The following is a 21262-nucleotide window of genomic DNA, read 5'->3' on the forward strand; positions in this document are numbered from 1 at the left end:
TCTTAACACCTTGACCCTTTATGAGCAATCTAAACCAACTGTTAATTATTATTCACAATAAAAACGTAATTATTACATGGAAATAAATATAGGGAAAATGGCAAATGTGATATAAAGTTTGAAAGTAGATACTTCCGGGATGAGATTACGTGTGAAAATAAGAACAAATCCAAATTTTATGAACAAAAAGCTACAAGTATCTTTTGATTCTCTGCATGACATATATATTTTGATAATTAGTCTTGTATATGTACACCATCTTAACCTTCAACCATATAACATTAATGATATATTCTGTGCTTGGGAGACTGCAACACATTTTGTTACCTAATAAACAAGATATTTATACCTCTTGCAATTTGTCTGCATAGCTACAGTTAGGAAATGTACACAATTTACATAGGGGAGTCACAACTGCATGCAGCAGGCGACCTCACGTTGAACAACCTTTTCCGTCTTTTTTTTTTGAGTTTCTCTCTCTGACATTATTGCGACTTGCTATCTTCAAATGAAGGAGACTGTCGAGAGTACTGTTACTCGCGGACAATGCGCAGTGCATGTGCACACTTTTGTACTTTCCCACACAAAGAATTTTTAATTTGCTACACTGCAAAAAGTTACAATTTTAACTGGACATATTTTTATTCAAAGTTAAGCCAGCGTACAATAGAGACTTATTAGCGAGGAGCCAATGTAAGTACAGTCACTTTTGACTTTAGTGAGTCATCAATTGAAACCGCGCATTCTAGGAATCGTCACGTAAATAACGATTTTAATAACATCGCTATGTATTCAAAAAGTAGCTTTTTTCTTGCTTTTCCATACAAATCTCGAGGGGGGGGGCGCTGGCTATGACACTGTGTTGTGGAGATGTTGCCTTACAGACTGTAACTTCGGCATGTTCCGACAATGTCGGGAGTCTAGTGTTTGGGAGTTAACGTTCTAGCCTTCAGCTCAACTAATGGGATTCATTCACATATATGGACTCAGTAGATTATACCATTTGAGAACGTAAGTCAAACCATGCCCTACATGTTTGGTTTATGGTCAGACCCCCGGGTCAGACCTAGCCATATATCATCTGAGAACTTAGGTAAAAACATTGACCCCAGGTTTTGACCCTGTGTACATGGGTATTTGTTCGTCTAACGTCAACCTAGCCATGTCGTACAAACCGGTCACACGACATGTTTCAATACACATATAACATTCAGCTGCCATTAATATTTCACTTACATTTGTGCCAACTAACAGTTCTCAAGTGAGACCTTACAACGTCATTCAAATTGACTGCTTGCCTACGAATATTATTACTATAACAGTGTTGCACAATACGGATAAGTACACTGTTCTATAAGAAATACTGTGTTATCAGATTTAATGTCTGGTGAATGAATTAGAGACGACCTGAATAGTTTGATTGTGTCTCAGATTTTAAGTGGTCTGAAATTGTGTTTATCCTTTGAATGGACTATTGTATATACGTAGGTATTTGTACTACCTTGAATTGAGGGCAATGTCTTACATAAAGGTGTGTACGTTCAGTTGAGAACACGAAAGACAGATTGATTTGACACGGTATGGTACGTACAGATAATAAATGGATGTAAATTTACATGTATAAATCCGTGTATTATTTCAACACACAGAGCGCCCACACCTGATGTATTCAATCGAGAAACTACACCACAGTATATATATGTACAGAACATACTTAAAGTTACTTGAGTTATATTCTTACCGTTCAACTAGAGTCACTCCGTGATTGACCAAGCGACACATCGAAGCTTCAGATTGAGTCGTGTCCCTGCTTCAAATACGTGGAAAGACAACGTGACGCTTGACGATAAAACCCCATTGTACGTGCGTACTACTAGCTTTAATAGCTAGCCATACATGGTATCAGGGACATCCGTGGGTCGTATTACAACGGTGTATTCAATGAGGTATGTAACAGCTGTACATGTGATCAACAAGAACGTTCAGACTACCACATGTACCATGCGAGGGCGACATTTCGAAATGTTTGATAAAGTTCTGTACACATGGTAACAGCTTTATGTCACAGTGGTTACTGAGTACATACAGAGTACAGTTTGAATGTGTAGGAATATATTCTCTTAAGTTGATGCTGATTTGTCCTGAAGCAATAGTTTTAATTTTCTTTTTCACTCCGTCTGTCCATATCTATAGAATTATACCACTCTCTCTCTCTCTCTCTCTCTCTCTCTCTCTCTCTCTCTCTCTCTCTCTCTCTCTCTCTCTCTCTCTCTCTCTATATATATATACATATGTATCGTTGAGCACTCTTTACTCCGGCACATATCTACATATGACTATATATATATATATATATATATATATCCTATATATATATAGCTAGCTCCTGTGTATCTTATTTGATACTGTGTTATTTATACCGCTCTACATACATATGTATTGAGCACTGTTTACTCCAGCATAAACATTTTACATGTACTGAGTGTGTGTGTATATATATATATATATATATATATATATATATATATATATATATATATATACATATATACATATATATATATAATGTACACATATATGTATGTATATATATAGTGTCTGTGTCTGTGTGCACATACACACGCACGTAATTAATACACATTTTAGAAAGATACCTGATATCCACACAATATCAAAGTATCTCTAACATTTCCAAATCAATCATCATAGAAAGCTTCAACATTTGTGTCAATAATGTTTTTTATTTGGTCATCAAGGACAGACCAGTCTTTATTCCACACGATCTGTATCTTGGTTATTATTGCATGAAATCCTTATTGGACATGTACTGTAAAAGATCAAGATGTTGACAAACTTGTCAAACAACTCCGAGAGTGAGGGGCACGGATAACGAATCTACACGCGGAGAGAGAGAGAGAGAGAGAGAGAGAGAGAGAGAGAGAGAGAGAGAGAGGAGAGAGAGAGAGAGAGAGAGAGAGAGAGAGAGAGAGAGAGAGAGAGAGACTCAGAGAGAGAGAGAGAGAGAGAGAGAGAGAGAGAGAGAGAGAGAGAGAGAGAGAGAGAGAGAGAGAGAGAGAGAGAGAGAGAGAGAGAGAGAGAGAGAGAGAGAGAGAGAGATAGAGAGGGAGAGATAGAGAGAGACAGAGAGAGAGTGTGTGTGTGTGTGTGTGTGTGTGAGAGAGAGAGAGACAGAGAGAGACAGACAGACAGACAGCGTGAGAGAATATGAAAATTGTATATACACAGTATAGTTGTGTTAACGTTTTATTGTAATTGTAATTGTAATTGTAATTTATTTACCCATCATCACAAAAAAAACCAAAAAAAACAACATAACAAATGAAAGCATATAATACACAATGTGTGCATAATTGTATCAGAGCGGGCGAGAGGCTAGAAAATAGTTTCTATAACTAATCTAGTCTAGCCACTCAAAACTCATACACTAGTATAAATATTACAATGAAAAAAAAAAGATCAGGTGACTGCTGCAAAAACTCACAAACTACATACTGTACATGAAAAATGAAAATGAAAATGCGCGAAATTTTTTTTACATATTTACAAGTAGAAGAAACTCTTTGTAATCTTTCTTGAATTTGTGTCTGCTTGGGTGACTGCGAATTGTATATGGAATGTTGTTCCATATCTGTGAACCAGTGAACTTGACAGAAGACTGACCAAAATTACTCTTGTATTTTGGTACATGGAGGTCTCCTCTCAATTTCCGCCTAGTATCATGACAATGTTCGATATTCGAAAAGTAGTCCTTGAAGTGTGGCGGAAGTTTATCGTGTAGTACATCATGAACAAAAATTCCAATCTGATAGTCAAACTGTTTGTATATATCAAGAATACTGAGCTTTTTAAATAAAGGTGCGGTATGTGCATTACATTTACTCCCCGTAATGACACGAACAATCCTTTTCTGTGCAAGTAAAATCTCTTTGAGATATGTTTTACACGAACTTCCCCACACTTTATCACTTGTTATATTTGTCCTTCCGATATTCAGTATCTATCAATAATCGAAGTAATTTGAATACAACAGACCATATGCTGATGGGTATAATAATGCTGTGTATTTTGAGGTAGACCGTAATCAAATGGAGTCGTTGATGGCGCTCTTATTGTATGCTGACCGCCACCAACGACTGATATTATGACAGTTCAATTTAGAGTTGGAAATTGAAGTTATAGCCATGTTAACTGTAGTTCATTGGACAGCAAATGGTACATTTGTGTTATCTTGAGTATTTTTTTCACAGAAATATCATCCATTCTATATCATGTGGCCGTAGTTAACCTCTATCAATTAATACCCAATACAATATAATACCTACACTCTAAAATATCTGATTTGCTATTAGTACTCTAATAGAATTGTGTTCCCGTTTTCTGTTGGCGATGAAATTTAAATATGTTAATCTAGCATATCTATTGGTTTTATCAGCAATCTCTACAATCGTTCACGGAAATAGTGAATGAACTCAGCGAAGTCAGAGTCAGCCAATACACTGGCTAGTATACGTAGTAGATTAACTCGTGTTACACTGAATGTGGGCTTCATGATAGCATTGTAACTGAAACGATATATAGCTATTTGTACACCTATTGCCTGGCTATTAGGGCACTAGTAGACACGGTCTAAGCCAATCACTGAGGGCTATATGAAAACGATGTGTTATTTTATACGTGATTTAGGGAGAACACAGAAAAGGACGGAATAATGACGTATGTATGACGTAAATGAAAGATTACATCTAAAAGACAATGACGTCATGAAGTAATGTCTTATTTTTGAATGATGTTACTACCAACATTAAGAGAGTTAAGTGTAGAATTTCAATTTGGCGGCAAGACGTTTACGTCTTACCAACATATTTTTTGTTACGAAGTACACAATTATAAAGCCATTGATAGCGCATACATACAATGTTACATTCAATATCACTGTGAAAACAAACATTTATACTCTCTTTAATTTGGTAGTAAACTCAATAATTTTAAACCACAACGTTACTAAAAGTTTCGTCGTTGCAAACGACAAACATTGAGCCTCACGATGGACGTAGCAAGAGCGCCATCAACGATGAATCTTCCCTTCTGTCCATCCTCACGTACATGTAATTTTTTTCTTTACTTGAGACTGTTAATCAGCCAACAACCAAGGTAAGGTAGGGTACTACTTCCTTTCAAATCACCATATAGTTCAATTTTGTAGAAACCAGATTCTGGTAGTGTTAGCGAGTAACTGATGGAAACATCGTCGCTTGTGATGTTGATGCAGTTTTTCTTTTCGTCTTCTGGAAGGCGGGCACCATTTTTCTCCAAATAAGGAGTGGTCGTGATTGGTTCTGGCGCTTTTATAGTTAGTAAGCATCTACCATTAGCAGCTCCAATCAATGAAGATTTGTGGTCGACAACCTGTAGGCCTAGGTCTAAGAAATGCTTAGCTGGTCCCCATGATCCGTTTGCAGTGAGAGGGTACAGTTCTCCATTCCATGAAGACCTTGATTCTAGAAGCCAGAACCCAACGTTTGGGTAAGAGCCTTCTTTATTTCGATTCTTGGCATAGAGTGTAAGGTTGTAATAACCTCGTTCTGGGAGACGGGCACGGAATGTTACCTCCGACCCGTCTGTTGCTGTATCTGCAAACACATACATTGCACCATCACCATATTTTCTCCCATTCTTTTCTAAATCAAAGATGACTTGTATGTCGGGGTGCTTTGCTAGCTTCAATTCACAAGACCCGTCCTCTGCAATGATTCGTGTTGGAGATCCCATCTCTTGTAACCCCAGTTCATAGAATTTCTCATCGGGACCCCAAAGACCTCTTCTTTCCGGGAACTTCTCATCAACGTCGGCTGGTTTTGAATTTTCGATCAGAATATTGGCTCCCTGCCAATATGTGTCGTTGTTTTCCTCGGGCCGTAATTTTGCATGTATTGTGAAGCGATATTCTCCTGTATAAGGTAAGACAATGGAATACAGAACATCCTGTCCGTTTTTCTCACCACAAACCCGACCTGGCAATTCGTCTGCTTGACCTTCAGACACGTGAACCAAATCAGCCAATAAGGGAGCTTGTGTGTTTGGAAGCTTCACGGCTACCTGAGCATTCCCAGTGTTCGTTCTGATGATTGGTTCTTCGAGTCCAATGACTTGGAAACCCTTAGATGAGAATTCGGCATTGGTTCCCCATACATCATATGATACGCCAGGTGGAAAGGCGGGTTTAGGGGTTGAACCTTTTCCCTTGATAGTATACGAAATCGCCCACTCACGCATTGACTTTAATTCTTCAGTGATGTTTAAACTTTTGGCGCCAATGTCCAGGACGAAGTCACCCTGCGACGGAAGTCTTACCCTGAAATTGATGACGTCATCAGTTTTGTAGGTCATGACATGAGTCGATACATTTGTACCTTTTCTGGGAGTAGTTCCTTTTGGGTTCAGAACTTGCAATTTCCTCCAAAACTGTAGTGCAAAGGGACTTTTTAGTTTAATAGTGACTTCATTTTCGTCTGCTTCAATTAAACCTTGATTATGACTAATTGCTTCCATACTAAACGCAAAAAACGCACCCTCTCTCGCAGGCTGGTCAGACCACACGTTCAAGTCAGAAATTGGATTTTTCAGAAGTTGTTCACCAGGGGCGCTGTTGCCATTTTCGTCAACAGGAAAATGCTTGGAGGCAAACATTTCTGGTTTGCTAAGAAAATAAGACTCTTCCCAATGTCTGCTGTATTTCCTTTTGCCCAGATTTTCGTCAAAGTCTGTCAAAAAATAGAGGAAAATATTAGCCCACTAAACTGATGACGAACATCACAAAATTAATGTAGTCTTAAACTTAATCATTTTCGATCTAAACCCACGTGGAAATTATTCAAAGCTGTGTTAGGGGATACTCTAAATGTATACATTTTTGAATTTTGGAGCGTATCTTTTCCTGCATATTTAAAAGGTACTTGCAGTACTAGTATTCTTTTTCTTGAAGCACACTAGTTTTAAAAATCTCTTGTGATTGACTGCACTCAACCATGGTATCGGGCAGACTTGTACTTCTTTCGTCAAAAGTAACAATAGATTTATGAGTTTTTATCTTCGATGCAATTAATCACGATACAATTATTGCGTATCAATCAAAACAATCTCCATGTGCATTCTCAGTGGTATATATATATATATTCATTCATAACATACTATTGGATAGCAGGAAGTGGTGTCAGTATTACTATGGTTACAAGCCTCGTTTTGGTACAAAGTACACGTAAAAACTGAAAGACCCTACGTCACAACAACTAGCTATAAAAAGTAGATTAGTATATATTTTGTAAAAAAAAAGAGTTCACCATGTTGACATATTTTGCAAGATATCGGTCAGAGGGAATTCGCGATGGAAAATATGTAATCTTTAATCGAACCGTATTGCCTAGGCAACAAATAAAACTATTGTTATTAAGCAATATTACCTTGGAAACAAATAGAATTGTTGTGTACTCACCGACTGTCCCTGCAGCCCATGTACAGTCACACAAATACCACTGACCGTTGACACAGATCTTATTCCACGCATGCGTTGTTTTGATTTTTCCATTTATGAGTTCAAATGGATCACCGGGCTGATAATCGGCACCTTTGGAGACACCAGACAGAGACACACACTTTGTCTCTAAGCCTGCCAAACTTTATGAAAGAAACAATATCTGACATTAGTTGCATTTACTACTGATACCACTGCTCATTTTGTGATGGTGATTTGAGCTTGACGATGTTCATTATACACTGCATAAACATCTCTGCACTCACATTAGACTGTAAGATACGTCGTGACGTTTCGCCCTCACCGGCCTCCTCTCACACAAGCGTTAAGGGTTGCCTGATGTTTGAGGGCGCCCCGTCACGGCGTACCTTACAGACTACACTCACATTTACATTCAAACAAGGTCACAGGATATCACGCAGTCGATCGCAACGTGATATTAGCTTGGGTTAAATTAAATTTATAGCAAATTTTAGTACATTATAATTAACAATATCGACAAAACTACAACAAGGAGACTGAGATAAGGGGAAATTTAAATTTGTGGAAGAAACGAAACTGGGCTGACAAGAAAGCATGCCATATAATAAAAATGAAGTGAATACATTGGAAAGTTGTTTTGTTGATTACACACTCTAGATCTTACGATAGAACAATCAACGTATGTACATGATATGATAATAATGATAAAGATATTAAGCGAGAGTTTCAGGCGCAGAGCTGCCTACGAAATGAAAGAATAGTGGGTAACAATTTGAAAACGTGGAAAGGGTGCAGAGAGAAAAATGTAAACCCGGCTTTTAAATCGGCGAGAGTCGTGATTGACTAGGTAAAATGTAAGGGCAGACCGGAAAGAAGGCTTAAAGAGTGCAAGTGACGAATGTTGTGGGGATGCGAAGATTGTTCCAATTTGAAGGAGCAGTTTAGAAAAGAAACGCTCACCCAGTTGTGTCTTTAGCGTACGGGTATGAGAAGAAATACGTTTACAATTTACATCAAAGCTGTACTCAATTTGCAAATTAACATTTTAATTAAGAACAGAAAGTCAGCTGTTGCCAGTAAATAATCCAATCCGATCTATCATTGCTATCACGCTATATAGCTCAGTATTTGGAAAATTGCAATCAATACAATCAACGTGTATCCTGCACTCCTTAAAGTTGATAGGATCGTGCTTGGGCATATGCTAACATATGTTTATATACATCACGATCAATGAATGACTTTCATCAATATTCTTAAGAAGTAAAATACTTAAAAAGAAGTTTTTAAGATATGTTCTTAAAGTTCAACTCACGAGCATAGCCACTTGAAAAGACCGCTATAGCCTTCACATACAGCCATTCTATTCTTTAAGACTCCTTCTGGTGAGTTGTCTCCTCTACCTTTGTTGCCATAGACACTGTCAACATCATACTCGACATTCTCCGCCTCCCATCGGAACAACACTCGAAACTTCTCCAGGTCATTATCGGCAATACTTGTTAGATAATTGACAAGTTCGGTTGGCGAATTTTTCAAGTCTTTTGCAGCCTGCAATTGAAAGCAATGTAAATATCATATCTGGGTTGTCACCACATAGAAATGCTCAAAGGATATTTCCTTTCCATAGAGGCACACAGTACATACATACTTGCAATGAACTATGTTATGGTTTTTAACAGTATTGTTTACCATATAGACAATACTAACGAAATAGCGCGGTTACAAACAAGACATATTTTGCTGAGTGTTGAAATATATTCCTTATAAATTGTTAACGTATGTATTGGTTGTAAACTAAAGAATAAAATGAGCCTAGATCCCATGTGACTTAAAGTCAATTTGAATCCTACATTTACAGTAAGGCAGGAATGGAAAAACATGAACTAAATGACGTCATCATGTCCAGATGACGAATATGTAAAAACTACGTCATAGTATGATAATAGGGTAATCAGTGTATGACGTCACTCTTAGGTCATGTGCATAATGAATGCCTAGGTCACGATCAAATGCTATGGTTCAGACCATGACAGTAAGAGTTGTTTAATATAGTGACATGTGAATACACATGACAATAAAATGAGCAGAAAGTTAATACATCACTCAGCCCATCAGACTTATTAGTCTCTATGAATTTAAATAACGAATTTAAAGAAACAAGAAAAAAATGGAAAGAGGACAATCATGACTAGTAAAGAACAGTGAACAGTACTACGATGAAATATGCAAATGATTACACCTTACGGTGTATGGTTGCTGAATAAATTTACTAGTTGCTCTAGGTTTGTTGGTCATTATAAAGTTCCATTTGTCTGACTCATTAAAGTTTACAAAAAATTGGACATGAATCAAGTAAGATATTATAGAAGCGCGTTCGTAAATCATGATGGAATGGACAGTGAAATAAAAAGTGTGATTCGTCTTTCCGAATCTGTATTACATAACACATAACGGGGAGCTTATAACCCGTCGCCCCTAAAACGACCTGTTTTGATCCTAAATGGAAAAATTCCTTTTCTCAACTGAACAAAAAAGATAGTGTTTGAATCTCTTGACAAATCTAAATCTACCAGTTTTACCTAACCTGAGAAGGTCAAAATATATATCACATGGTGTCAATTCGGAAATATCTAAAACTTTCTAATATGTAGTACATGTCAGAAGACACCACACAGCGTTTGGTCCCATGATAAGACCCAACACCTAGGTCATAAAATATATATTAAATACGATTAACAGCTTGACTTCGTAAGGAGATTTATGCAAATCGTCTAATTAATATGCAGACCTTAATATCAAAGATGCCTGTACATGCCAAACTGTGACGTGTAACATGGAAATGCCTTTATTCGATTCTAGGAAGCATACTGATAATTTCAACCCAACAACTTAAAGAATATACATTGTATCTCGTTATCATATACTTACCTGAACTGCATGTTTGTCTAGCAACCTCATACGTTCATAATCCGGGATCAGCTTCTTTTTATCTTCCCAAAAAGTATCTTCTACTTTCAGTTGCCGGCCATCAAGTTTAATTTCACCTTTCCCAACAGTAACAGGTTTTACTTTACTCTTTTTGTCAACCGTCGTTTTCGAAGACGAGCATCCCATTTTTAGTTCTGGTCCCTGTGTGTAAGTATGAAGCTGTGCTGTGCTGTGAATGTAAATAAAAACAATTATGAAACTCATACACAAACAGCAAACCAAGGTGTTTAATGGAATATTCAGAACAAGACAGACATACAGACAGCCACACCGACAGACAGACAGACAGACAGACAGACAGATAATCTGAAATGGTGAGTATATCTATATCGTATATTTTAAATGCACTAGTTATATCTTGTCAGTTATTTACAAGTCTGGGTGCTAAAGTGGTCTCTAACTAAACCGCTGGGGTGTAAATAGTAACGATACCGCACAGGAACTAGACAAGTTAGGTACCTTATCTCTAATCAAGTCCTCTAGACAAGAAGATATTCTCGGATTAAATCACCGTCGTGTATTTTCTCTGTGTTGGTGTTCTTTGTATTGCAGGTTATGTTTCGTTGACGATCACCATGACAACACCTGTATGTAGTTATAACAAAGACGCATGTGGAACTCCTGAAGTTAACAAATGCAAACAAATCTCAATCTTACTTAAATCTCATTGTCCACGTTTCTTGCCTTAAGTATAAAGATCTGACCCCAATGACCGATGACCTCAATCACAATAATTTAAAGTAGTGAATGGTTCAGCACTCGTCTCCAACTATTCAAGGGTTTATTGACAGACTATATAGTTGAGTCTCGCGAGTCTATTATGGTAACCAGGATTTTCTGTTTGGTTCCTCCCGAGGTTCCTCCTACCGTACTTGGTATGAACACACTATACACAATGCTTGTAGGTGTTTTGAAATATAAACAAAACTGAGAGGTCTTTTAGTTTTCACTTTTTCTTATTTCGTTGACATAATTAGTATTGCGAGATCACAATGTTATTAACGTTGTTAATTGAGGAGAATGGAGTCAGTCGCATAAATATTTTATAATAATGTCATTTATGCTGAATCATGATATTAACAATATCAAGATATTTAGATTTTGCTTTGTTTACTCAAGACACGGGATGTCAAACTTTATTTGTGTTTAGTTCCTTGTTGTTAAGCTACACAAAGACCATAGCAACAACGGTAATGGAGGTGGGCGTACCCGGTACCCAACACACAACCGGATTTTGGAACCTATGTGCGGGACTGCATTTCAGATTATTCGATACACATAGTACATTCACGCATATTTTAAAAAAAGTCGATTTCTTTCAGAGGAGTAATTCACGTACAGTTATCAAATGTACGTTATCAAAACCGTAATGTCTAGGACTGTCACATAACAAACAAACAAACAAACAAACAAAGAAACCTAACAAACAAACAAATGTAGTTGAAGGGTTTATAACGCTACGTACATTAAAGCTGCAGCGCGGATGTTTTTTTTGTTTTTGTTTTTTAAATTGTTAGGTACAAAAACTTACTCGTAATATCGTGCACCGTGAACGGTATTACCTGTGGGTATACATATTGTGTGTAGCTGCATACACGATGAATAAAATCAAATTGATTTTTGAGTCCGAACTCAAAAATCTGCGCCCTCAACGGCGATCCTCCTCCTCCTCCTCCTCCTCCTCCTCCTCCTCCTCCTCCTCCTCATCATCATCATCATCATCATCATCATCATCATCATCATCATCATCATCATCATCATCATCATCATCACAACAATCCGTTTCTGTACTTAAAATGTCGTAATTAATAAACGAATTATTATGTCTCTGAATAGGTGCATGACATGTTGTTTGCATCGGATGTGAGAATTGATTGACTTTAATTACTAACTCTTTGTTGATAATGGGATGATTTCAAAAATACAATTTTAGAATACAACAATTTAATTTGTTTTCATCCACTGGAAAGCTTTTAGTATTTACAGTACCGGAAATAAGTAAAAACTAGAAAATCTTAGGCATTGTTGTGAACTCTCCCCGAGTAGGTGTAGTCTCAATATTGTGTAAAGAGTGGAAATCCTAAAGTTAAAATGACATTGGTTTGGTGTTTTACTCATGGGACATTAATTACCTTTTGACACAAAGATAGACATATCTCTCTAGACTAACACAGAGACACTACAAACACTTCTAATGAAACATTACACATGGACTTGATGATTTCAATGATTTCAATTGTTTATTTCCTAACTGATAATCAACATATCAACTTGACTACTTCGACATCCCCATGCACCGACATCCCCACTGAGCGCGGCACAGTCTCCGTAATCATTTGAAGTTGTCTGACTGTGTCTATTAAATGTCATGTCACACATGAGTGAAACGTCAAGCCTACATACATCATTTTAGCTGTAACAAGTACTCTGAACATGATAGCACGCACATAACATGTCCGGACACGAAGTAAGATTATTGTTGCATCGCCTGTGGTTCTGTACATTACGTAAAAAGTATGTTGACTGTGTAAATGATCGAGGGGAACAGTCACGATATCGGGTATAAAGAACACTGTGCGATGAATAGAACCCACGACTGTGTGCCCTCGACACCGGAGCTCGACACAGCTTTATTCCCTGAGGTTAACATCTCAATTAAACCAACCCTTACAGACTGGTCTGTTGTTACGTTTACACGTATGCAAACAGGAGTTATACTTATACTTCCAGGCTGGGGTCTAGGCCCATGTCTTTGAAATGTCCAAACCGTCTCCAATAACTTTTAGTAAAGTTTTAGTTTCCATAGAGACGGCTTTGAATTCACATAGTTCAAATCATTCGGATATAAATATACATGCATGCAAATATACACGGGTGAATAGTTGGAGACGATATGCCTATATGTATTTATGTATATCGTATTTAAAAAAACCCAACAAAAATGAATGACTCAACACCGCCTTACTAGTAGGACGTATTGCCATAAAAAGTATCCTTTTTTTTTTTTTTTTTTTACAATTCATCACTTCCAATATTTGTGATAAAAACAAACCTAACATTGCCACAATGTCTTTCGTCGATTCGTCACGTCCGTGTGGCTGGCCCAACACGCGGCATGACACACAAGTTTACGTCTTCACCGACTCGGAGATTATCGATTATTTTTATGTAAATATAAATGGAAAATATAAATGACAATGCTAGACAAGTAAATAGTCATTGTTGTTTTGTGAATGAATTGTTCACGTAGTGACACTGACACTGTGTGAAACAACAAATCAATGGACATCATCAGTCCATGTCAGCTGTGAGAGTGTGTTGTACAGACATTCGTGAGGTTAGGTATACGTTAAAATTGACGACTGCTGTCGAATACACTAAACTGTTACCACGGGGAATTGAGAGGGTCGTATTCCCAAGCCGATTTTCAAAATGAACGGTTTAATTCCGGGATGTAATCGCATGATGTATTAATTACCAGTAAGTGAGATGTGGTCTTAGAATGGTTCAAAATGATTTCGTGGTAGTAGGCATGAGCACTACTACTATTCTAAGTCAGTGGTATGAGTACTAAGTGAGGTCTATAGACGAGACCTGGCGGTAACTTGACAGAAAATACACAAGTACACACACACGACACGGAGACAGTCGACATACCGCTGTCACGGATGAACGATTGTTGAACATGCCGCAAAGGAGTCAGCGAGACACACACAACTGCATGCATATATATAGTTGATCACTTACCTGGTTAGGTTGAACGTAATGTAGATACTACAATTTACAGAATACTTTAGCTGACGATGTTTCTACCACTACCACTACCAGTGCAATGCATCCATTTTAGTAGCCCTATATCATTATTATTGCATACGTTACAACAAATCAATTTCTTGGTAACATGACACATAACAAAACCCCACGTTGTATGTGAAGGTATTGTTTGTTGCTCAACTACTCCAGTAATGGGGTCTTCAGTGATTACAGGTGGGGAGGGCTGGGGTATTAGTATATGTGTGTGTGTGTGTGTGTGGGGGGGGGGGGGGTTTATCAGATTTCACAATTCGATTCTCAGGGGAGAGCCATATTTAAAAAAAATGTAATTTGGGGAAGATCACATTTTACTTTGACCCATTATATTATCTAGCTTTGCATTATCTCATGATTTTGGAATCCCACATGATTCCTGCCATTGCTGTCCTACTCCACTACTGCCACCACTGTGCCAGAATATCTGAACATATCAGTCAAATCGCTGCTGGCAGCCATGCAGTGAATATGAATTTATTATGTGGTGTGAGGAAAGGAGTAGGTCTCACAGAGGTGAAGGGATATATTGTGTAGTAGGATATTAGGGATAATGTGGTGGAATGGGGATATTGACCTCGATCGGTTCAGACAATGTTGGTAACTTGTGTCGCATTTAATAGTATTTGAAAGTCCCATCTTCAGCTCTGCCAATTACATCCAAAAACGGCAATCAATTAATGAAGTACCTTGAGAGAAATTCACTGTGGTGGCAGTGGTGGGAAACCATGCCTTTAAAATTATCAGTGAGGTGGCAGCGGTGGGATCGAATCCTTACACTTGTTCGAAGACTCGTGTCCCATTTCACGAATGATAGCATGTTTTTTTTTAAATATTGGAATGGGTGGAGGTGGGGGTTATGTTTCAGAGAAAAGGAATGGATGGAGGGCCACTTTTTAGGAAGTGTAATATGGAAGGGCCACATTTTACGCAACTGACCTGGCTTGACTTCACCGGCCCTCCCTGTGAGAACTACTGAAGGCCCCCTAAGTCGCGACTTATTTCACTTGTGGAAAATTTGAAAGGGTTTCTTAAACTGTATTAACGATCGTCCTTTCCTGGGACATTCAGCCTTCCGAGGGAATGATATATATTGTCTGATATTTGTGTACACGTACATGTACATATACATCATACATGGTTAATTTTTTATTATATTTTGTATATCATGGTTAATTCCTTCGTCGAGTACCGGTTTACTACGCAGTAATAAATACTTTCACATGTAAAGTTTACCGTTACTAAGCAACTGTCATGAACAATTCAAGCCAATGACATCTGCCCCACATACATACTTGCTCTAAAGGACTAAACTGCCATAAATAGTAGATTGAGTGACATATTTATTGAGAATTAAAAAAAAAACATTAAAAGAAATCGCGTCGTCGCACTACTTTAGAAAAAATGTCCTGACCAGAAATAATTTTTTTGTTTGCCAATTATGACCACACGACCGTATATAGGACCGCAACGCGTGTACTAGCTACACAATGTATGTACATGTATGAACTCTGCAGTCATTGTGATTCTGGTACTCAGCTACACAATGTATGTACATGTATGAACTCTGCAGTCATTGTGATTCTGGAACTGGTTTTCTTTTGTATTTGTTAGAAACCATTGAGAACTCATTGTTACTTATATATTTATTGTTGTATTTCAAGGCCCCAAGCTATACAACATTTGTATTTACCACGTCACCATAGAGTCAACAAAGTACTTCATTATTTGCCGCCTACTAGTTACAACATGTTACATGTCACGGCCTATAGTATATACCTACTGTTGCAATGAGTTCAGTTTTATTTACTTCACAACAAATAAAGTCATCAGTTTGTCACATTGTTTGCACAGCGACAATGTTTATGTAATAATAATAATAATAATTTATTTAATAATAATAATAATTTATTTACTCTGCGACCCCTTTCAATGGGAGTATGAGAGATAGTTAAAATATACACATCAAAAAATACAAATCAAAAAGTACTTTCAAAAAACAACTGATATATACAGAAGTGACAGACAGAAAACATATACATTATACACAAGTATGTGAGCTGCCAGGTCATGTCAGGTCAAAGGTCATGCGTCGCGACAGGGTACATATGAATGTAAATATTGTTAAATTTCATGTAAAGCAACATATAATTATTAGTCTAATTATGACTTATTCTGTGATGTCGTCACAGTAATATTAGCTTGGTACATGACCTGCATGTTATTTGTTTGCCAACTCAAGTTACAGTCTAATTCACAATACCATGCGCAGCTTTTCTGTTTGATACAGTCACCTAAAAACCATCAAGAACCTACATATGCCACACTTCAATAGCAGGATTACATGTTTTGCTACATTTAGTCTAAATGAAAAAAAAACATTTAAAAGCATTGCAACTCCATGCAGACTTTCGGGCGCCGACGTTTTTCTTAATATCAAACACCCGATGAAGGGCGCGTAAAATGTCATTTGTTCTGTTCATATGATGTCTGTATTGTGGCATGTGTAGTTCATTTCACTTAGACACAATGTAGCAAGAAACTGTACTCATTCAATCCTGCTATCTTAAAGTGTAGCATGTCCAGTTTGTTGTTGGTTTTTGCGTGGTTGTATCAAACAGAAAAGCTGCACGGTATTAGGAAATTCATCACTGTAAGGTTTGGTCTCAAAACAAGTAATTCAATAGGTCTGATAGCTACCGATAAAAACTTCAAAATTGTATTGTTTTAATAAACTTTACATTGTAGTCACTGCGTCATATTTAAGAGATACCTGTTGTCTGAGTAAGTTTAAAACGGACTTCAAAAGTACTTCCTAAACCAATAATAGATGCCATCTTTTTATTAATATTTTAACACTATTTATCACCACACATAAGTTATGTATGTATGTATGTATGTATGTATGTATGTATGTATGTATGTATGTATGTATGTATGTATGTATGTATGTATGTTAAGTAGCACACGCATTCGCATACACACGCACATGTGGCTGGTGCACGTACATGTACAAAGAAAGAATTACAGACGATTTAGAATGTTTGCGGATTTCACTCAAATGTTTTACAGCAAAATAACAAAATACAAAATAGGAAAACGCAAGTTTGAACTTCATCTTCCAGGGTCATAAAGGATATATTTAAATAAAATATAGAGACATACCACCCCTAAAATATAACCTTTCCTTAAGGAAGGTAATAAAACTATACATCTTTTCCCCTGCTGAAAATGATCGCACTCATTATCTCATATAGCAATACAAACTGATAGACGTCCATCGTTCAACTTCTTATAATACATTAATTCTAATAACAGCGATGTGACTAACGATAAAATCAACTTTTTTAGTAAACAATTAATAACAAAACAGAAGTTGTCTTGTTTTTTCATTCCCAAAATCGAATGTACTTATAATCGAAAACAACAATCTTTCAAACAACTTACTTAGACACAAACTAAAACCATTGTTGTGATATTTTGATATACGACTCTGGTAATCCAGGCTTTGGTTTATTGAGATTGATGCAAGCTAAATATATTGTTCTTCGATGTGGTAGATAACACAAGTGGGTGATCGAGGTTCCTCTGTGGTAATCACCCTCAGATCAACATAGCGTAAACATTCGAAGTCCCAAAACAGCACTGCAGGTTTGTGTAACTTTAAATAAATTAGTTTTCAGAGACGCCTCCCTACTGAGACTATAATTAAAGCAATGTCCATTCAATACATGTAGCTTATCACTGTTGTATCACCATGCTTCGTAGTTTGTGTCTATCCACAGGAAGTCATGTCTATGGTCTATCTTAATAAACCAAAGGCCTCAATTACCAGGCTAATAAACTACTGAATCGACGTTGGTTCACTTGTATTCACAGTGGATGATGTGTCTAATGACTTCCAAGATCTTACAGTGTACATTTGAGGGGATTTCCTGTGGTTATATCTTTATTACAGGGTGACTAGTACTGTATCCATACAACAGACCCACCAACATCACCCACTTGGGAAATATACCCCATAACAGTAACATAACAGTAGGTTAAGTTTGTGTTTATCTTAGGAAGCTAGAAGCTAGATTTCCATGGTAGTAATTGTGTTGTCCAGATTTCCTATAAATGTTATTTAAAATATTTCCTGTTTTCCTCACAATATCTATAATATCTATTTTACGTCACTGGTATGACGTAAGAATATCTAAGAAAGAAAGAAAAATGTTTTTCCTTACTGGCATGTAAAAATGAAGTTGTCCAGTACAAACTATCAGTTTTTGTACATAAAGCTTTTAACACTCGGTCTAGTTTCATTCAGCAAATACAGATGCAAAGTTTATGTTATTGTTCTCTCTACTGTAATGTAAACTGTTTTGTGCGATGGGCCGAGGCCTTAGCATTTAAAATAAAGCATGCATTCATATAATATCTATTTTCGCGCCTGGATTACTATTAACGTCTTTTAAAAAAACAAGCCATGAAATTCTGCATATAAAAAATACGAAAATAGTGATGAAATGTTTCAATATTTGTTTGTCGCCCTAACGACAGTAAAATGTACTATCCCTTCTGCGATTAGCACTTTATATGAACTATTATGATGACAGTTTACTTCTTTTTACCTGTAGATTTAAATATCTTGCCAAGATGTCTTTTGGTTACCTTTTTAAGATCACATTCCAGAGAGAAATAATGTCGGCCTATAACAGCACAGTCTGCATATTGTGTTTGTCTACTTCTGAATCACATAATTGTCTTCATTTACTTCTTTTACACCTCATCAACTGTTACGGAAGCAATTAGAATATACTGTCTTTGGGTAGAGATAATTAAAAACAAATAAAAATGTAAAATAAAATAAAATTTCTATCTACCTACCCTGTTTTCTGAAGTCATGTTATCGGAACCAACCTTTTTTATATTTTGTGTTTCCTAAGCTTGGCCTCACCTTGGCTTCCGTTTTTAAGTGGGTGCCATCTTGTGACACTTCTTGAAAATGACTACAAAGGTAGTTAATCTAATCGGAATATAGCGTACTCTACCATGTCTTACAAAAACAAGCATTAGCTACTGCCTATGGCCTATAGCTTAATTTACCCATTTCTCGAGGTTGCTAAGAGCCTCTGCGGTCCTAACATTTGCAAAAGCCCTATATAAGTTTAAGTTCATCTCAATAGGATGGAAAGTTCTATAGTTTATCCATTCCTCTAGACATTGCAAAGCTAAAGCATCGAAATCCACTTTGAGTTTATTGACAAACAATTGTGGCTGTTTAACAATCCAGGACAGATCCTGCCACGAGAAGATACATACATCACGGATGAAAATACCTTTACAATGGGGCATAGTTTTCCAATATATTAATCTTGAAACAGATGCGGCAGAACCAAGTATTCCAGGTCCGCCTGGGGCTTCGGGGAGGGAGGCTAAACTCTGAGAAAACACTTCATCTGGGAATGCGGTATCGTTCAACCAAATAAGAAATTCCTGAGCAATGTTTCTGGTGTGAAGAAATTTGACAAACGGACGTGTGAGTGCAGACTGTACACCTCCTTTGTAAAGTACAATGCCCTCTGGTTTTGGTTCAGTTTTTCTTATTTCTGTCCTGTAAAGTTTATCTTCTCTGATGTAATGTCTTACCTCTGTTCTATCTGGGACTACCAATGCCAATGTCACTATATCATTTTCACCGTGGAATTGTCTTAGGATTTGAACAATTTCCAGATTAGTTTTCAGAGGGAATTCCTGTCCAGTCAGATTTATCAAATATTTCCATTTCTTATTTCGTACTAGAAGTTCTTTCTGACAGCTCCGTTCTGCATGCACTTGCGTTATTGTTCCCCAGACGACACGACCTAGACGTGCAGCTATGAATACATTATCTAAGCAACTAGTTATCGCCTTCATGGCTGTATGTAGTTCAGATGGAGCTTTCTTATCGATATGAATACAATATATATTATGAGGTCTGTATATGGTTCTCAACAACTGTTCCACTTGGTGAGCCGAAGTGTGTATCATTATGCTAAAGGCCAGGGGGAAATTAATCTCCTCCTGACTAACAGGCTTATTAATATATCCTTCTGAATGAAGAAAGAAGGAACAATTGCGTGTAATTGGTACAAACATGTTATCAGGCGTAATATTATTCTTAATTATTAAACCTGAGGTAGTGATATTTTCATTGGTTGATGTCACGTTTCCACTGATTATACCAGGACATATCATACTGGCAACGTTCTTTGCTTTCTGTCTATCATATCTTGTTGTTGTTGTTGTTGTTGTTGATGCTGCTGCTGCTGCTGTTGTTGTTGTTGTTGTTGTTGTTGTTGTTGTTGTTGTTGTTGTGTTGATCCAAATCATTAATGATCCTTGAAATAGTAGTACGAGTAATAAGGGGAAAACTATTCTAAAGTGACATCTACATCCAGGGATTATACCGTGCCGTCTGTTGGATTTTAGTTTCTGTGCCGCCTTCATTTCTTCACCTACAAGTGAGAGAGAGAGAGAGAGAGAGAGAGAGAGAGAGAGAGAGAGAGAGAGAGAGAGAGAGAGAGAGAGAGAGAGAGAGAGAGAGAGAGAGAGAGAGAGAGAGAGAGAGAGAGAGAGAGAGAGAGAGAGAGAGAGAGAGAGAGAGAGAGAGAGACGGAGAGAGAGAGAGAAAGTGTGTTATGTCAATTAGTTATGTTAATAGCTCATTAATATTCATGAGTGTTTTCCATAAAGTGACGAAATTTCGTTTGAGTGGAGCAAGCTGTTTTTGAGAAAATAGTGATGCAGACAGACAGACAGACAGACAGACAGACAGACAGACACACACACACACAGACTTTTCAACCCCAATATAACATTCCTTACGGAAGGTATATATTAGAGAACCAACTGTAAGTTGCTGTAAGTTTGAGACCATCAATATCAACAAAATATGTTAAATTACTG

The 21262-nt window shown here is 37.1% G+C and overlaps 2 protein-coding genes across 3 annotated transcripts; both read right to left on the reverse strand.

Annotated features, from left to right (window-relative positions):
* Positions 1 to 3485: 3485 nt before the first annotated feature.
* On the reverse strand, positions 3486 to 14346 carry LOC144452900 (kyphoscoliosis peptidase-like). Of its 2 annotated transcripts, XM_078144104.1 has the most exons (5): positions 14270 to 14346; positions 10463 to 10691; positions 8847 to 9082; positions 7511 to 7692; positions 3486 to 6782 (listed from the first exon to the last, which is right to left on the reverse strand). In XM_078144104.1, exons 2-5 carry the CDS (start codon positions 10646 to 10648, stop codon positions 5140 to 5142), a joined length of 2247 nt encoding a protein of 748 aa, XP_078000230.1. In that variant the 5' UTR covers positions 10649 to 10691; positions 14270 to 14346; the 3' UTR covers positions 3486 to 5139. The 2 variants fall into 2 exon arrangements, with proteins under 2 accessions (XP_078000230.1, XP_078000231.1); XM_078144105.1 differs by lacking the exons at positions 10463 to 10691; positions 14270 to 14346 and adding an exon at positions 9385 to 9416.
* Positions 14347 to 19411: 5065 nt separating this feature from the next.
* On the reverse strand, positions 19412 to 20551 carry LOC144453124 (beta-1,3-galactosyl-O-glycosyl-glycoprotein beta-1,6-N-acetylglucosaminyltransferase 3-like). The gene has a single exon (XM_078144402.1). It carries the CDS (start codon positions 20549 to 20551, stop codon positions 19412 to 19414), a length of 1140 nt encoding a protein of 379 aa, XP_078000528.1.
* Between the last annotated feature and the right edge of the window lie 711 nt (positions 20552 to 21262).

Source organism: Glandiceps talaboti, chromosome 23, assembly GCF_964340395.1.
Source record: "Glandiceps talaboti chromosome 23, keGlaTala1.1, whole genome shotgun sequence".
NCBI lineage: Eukaryota > Metazoa > Hemichordata > Enteropneusta > Spengelidae > Glandiceps > Glandiceps talaboti.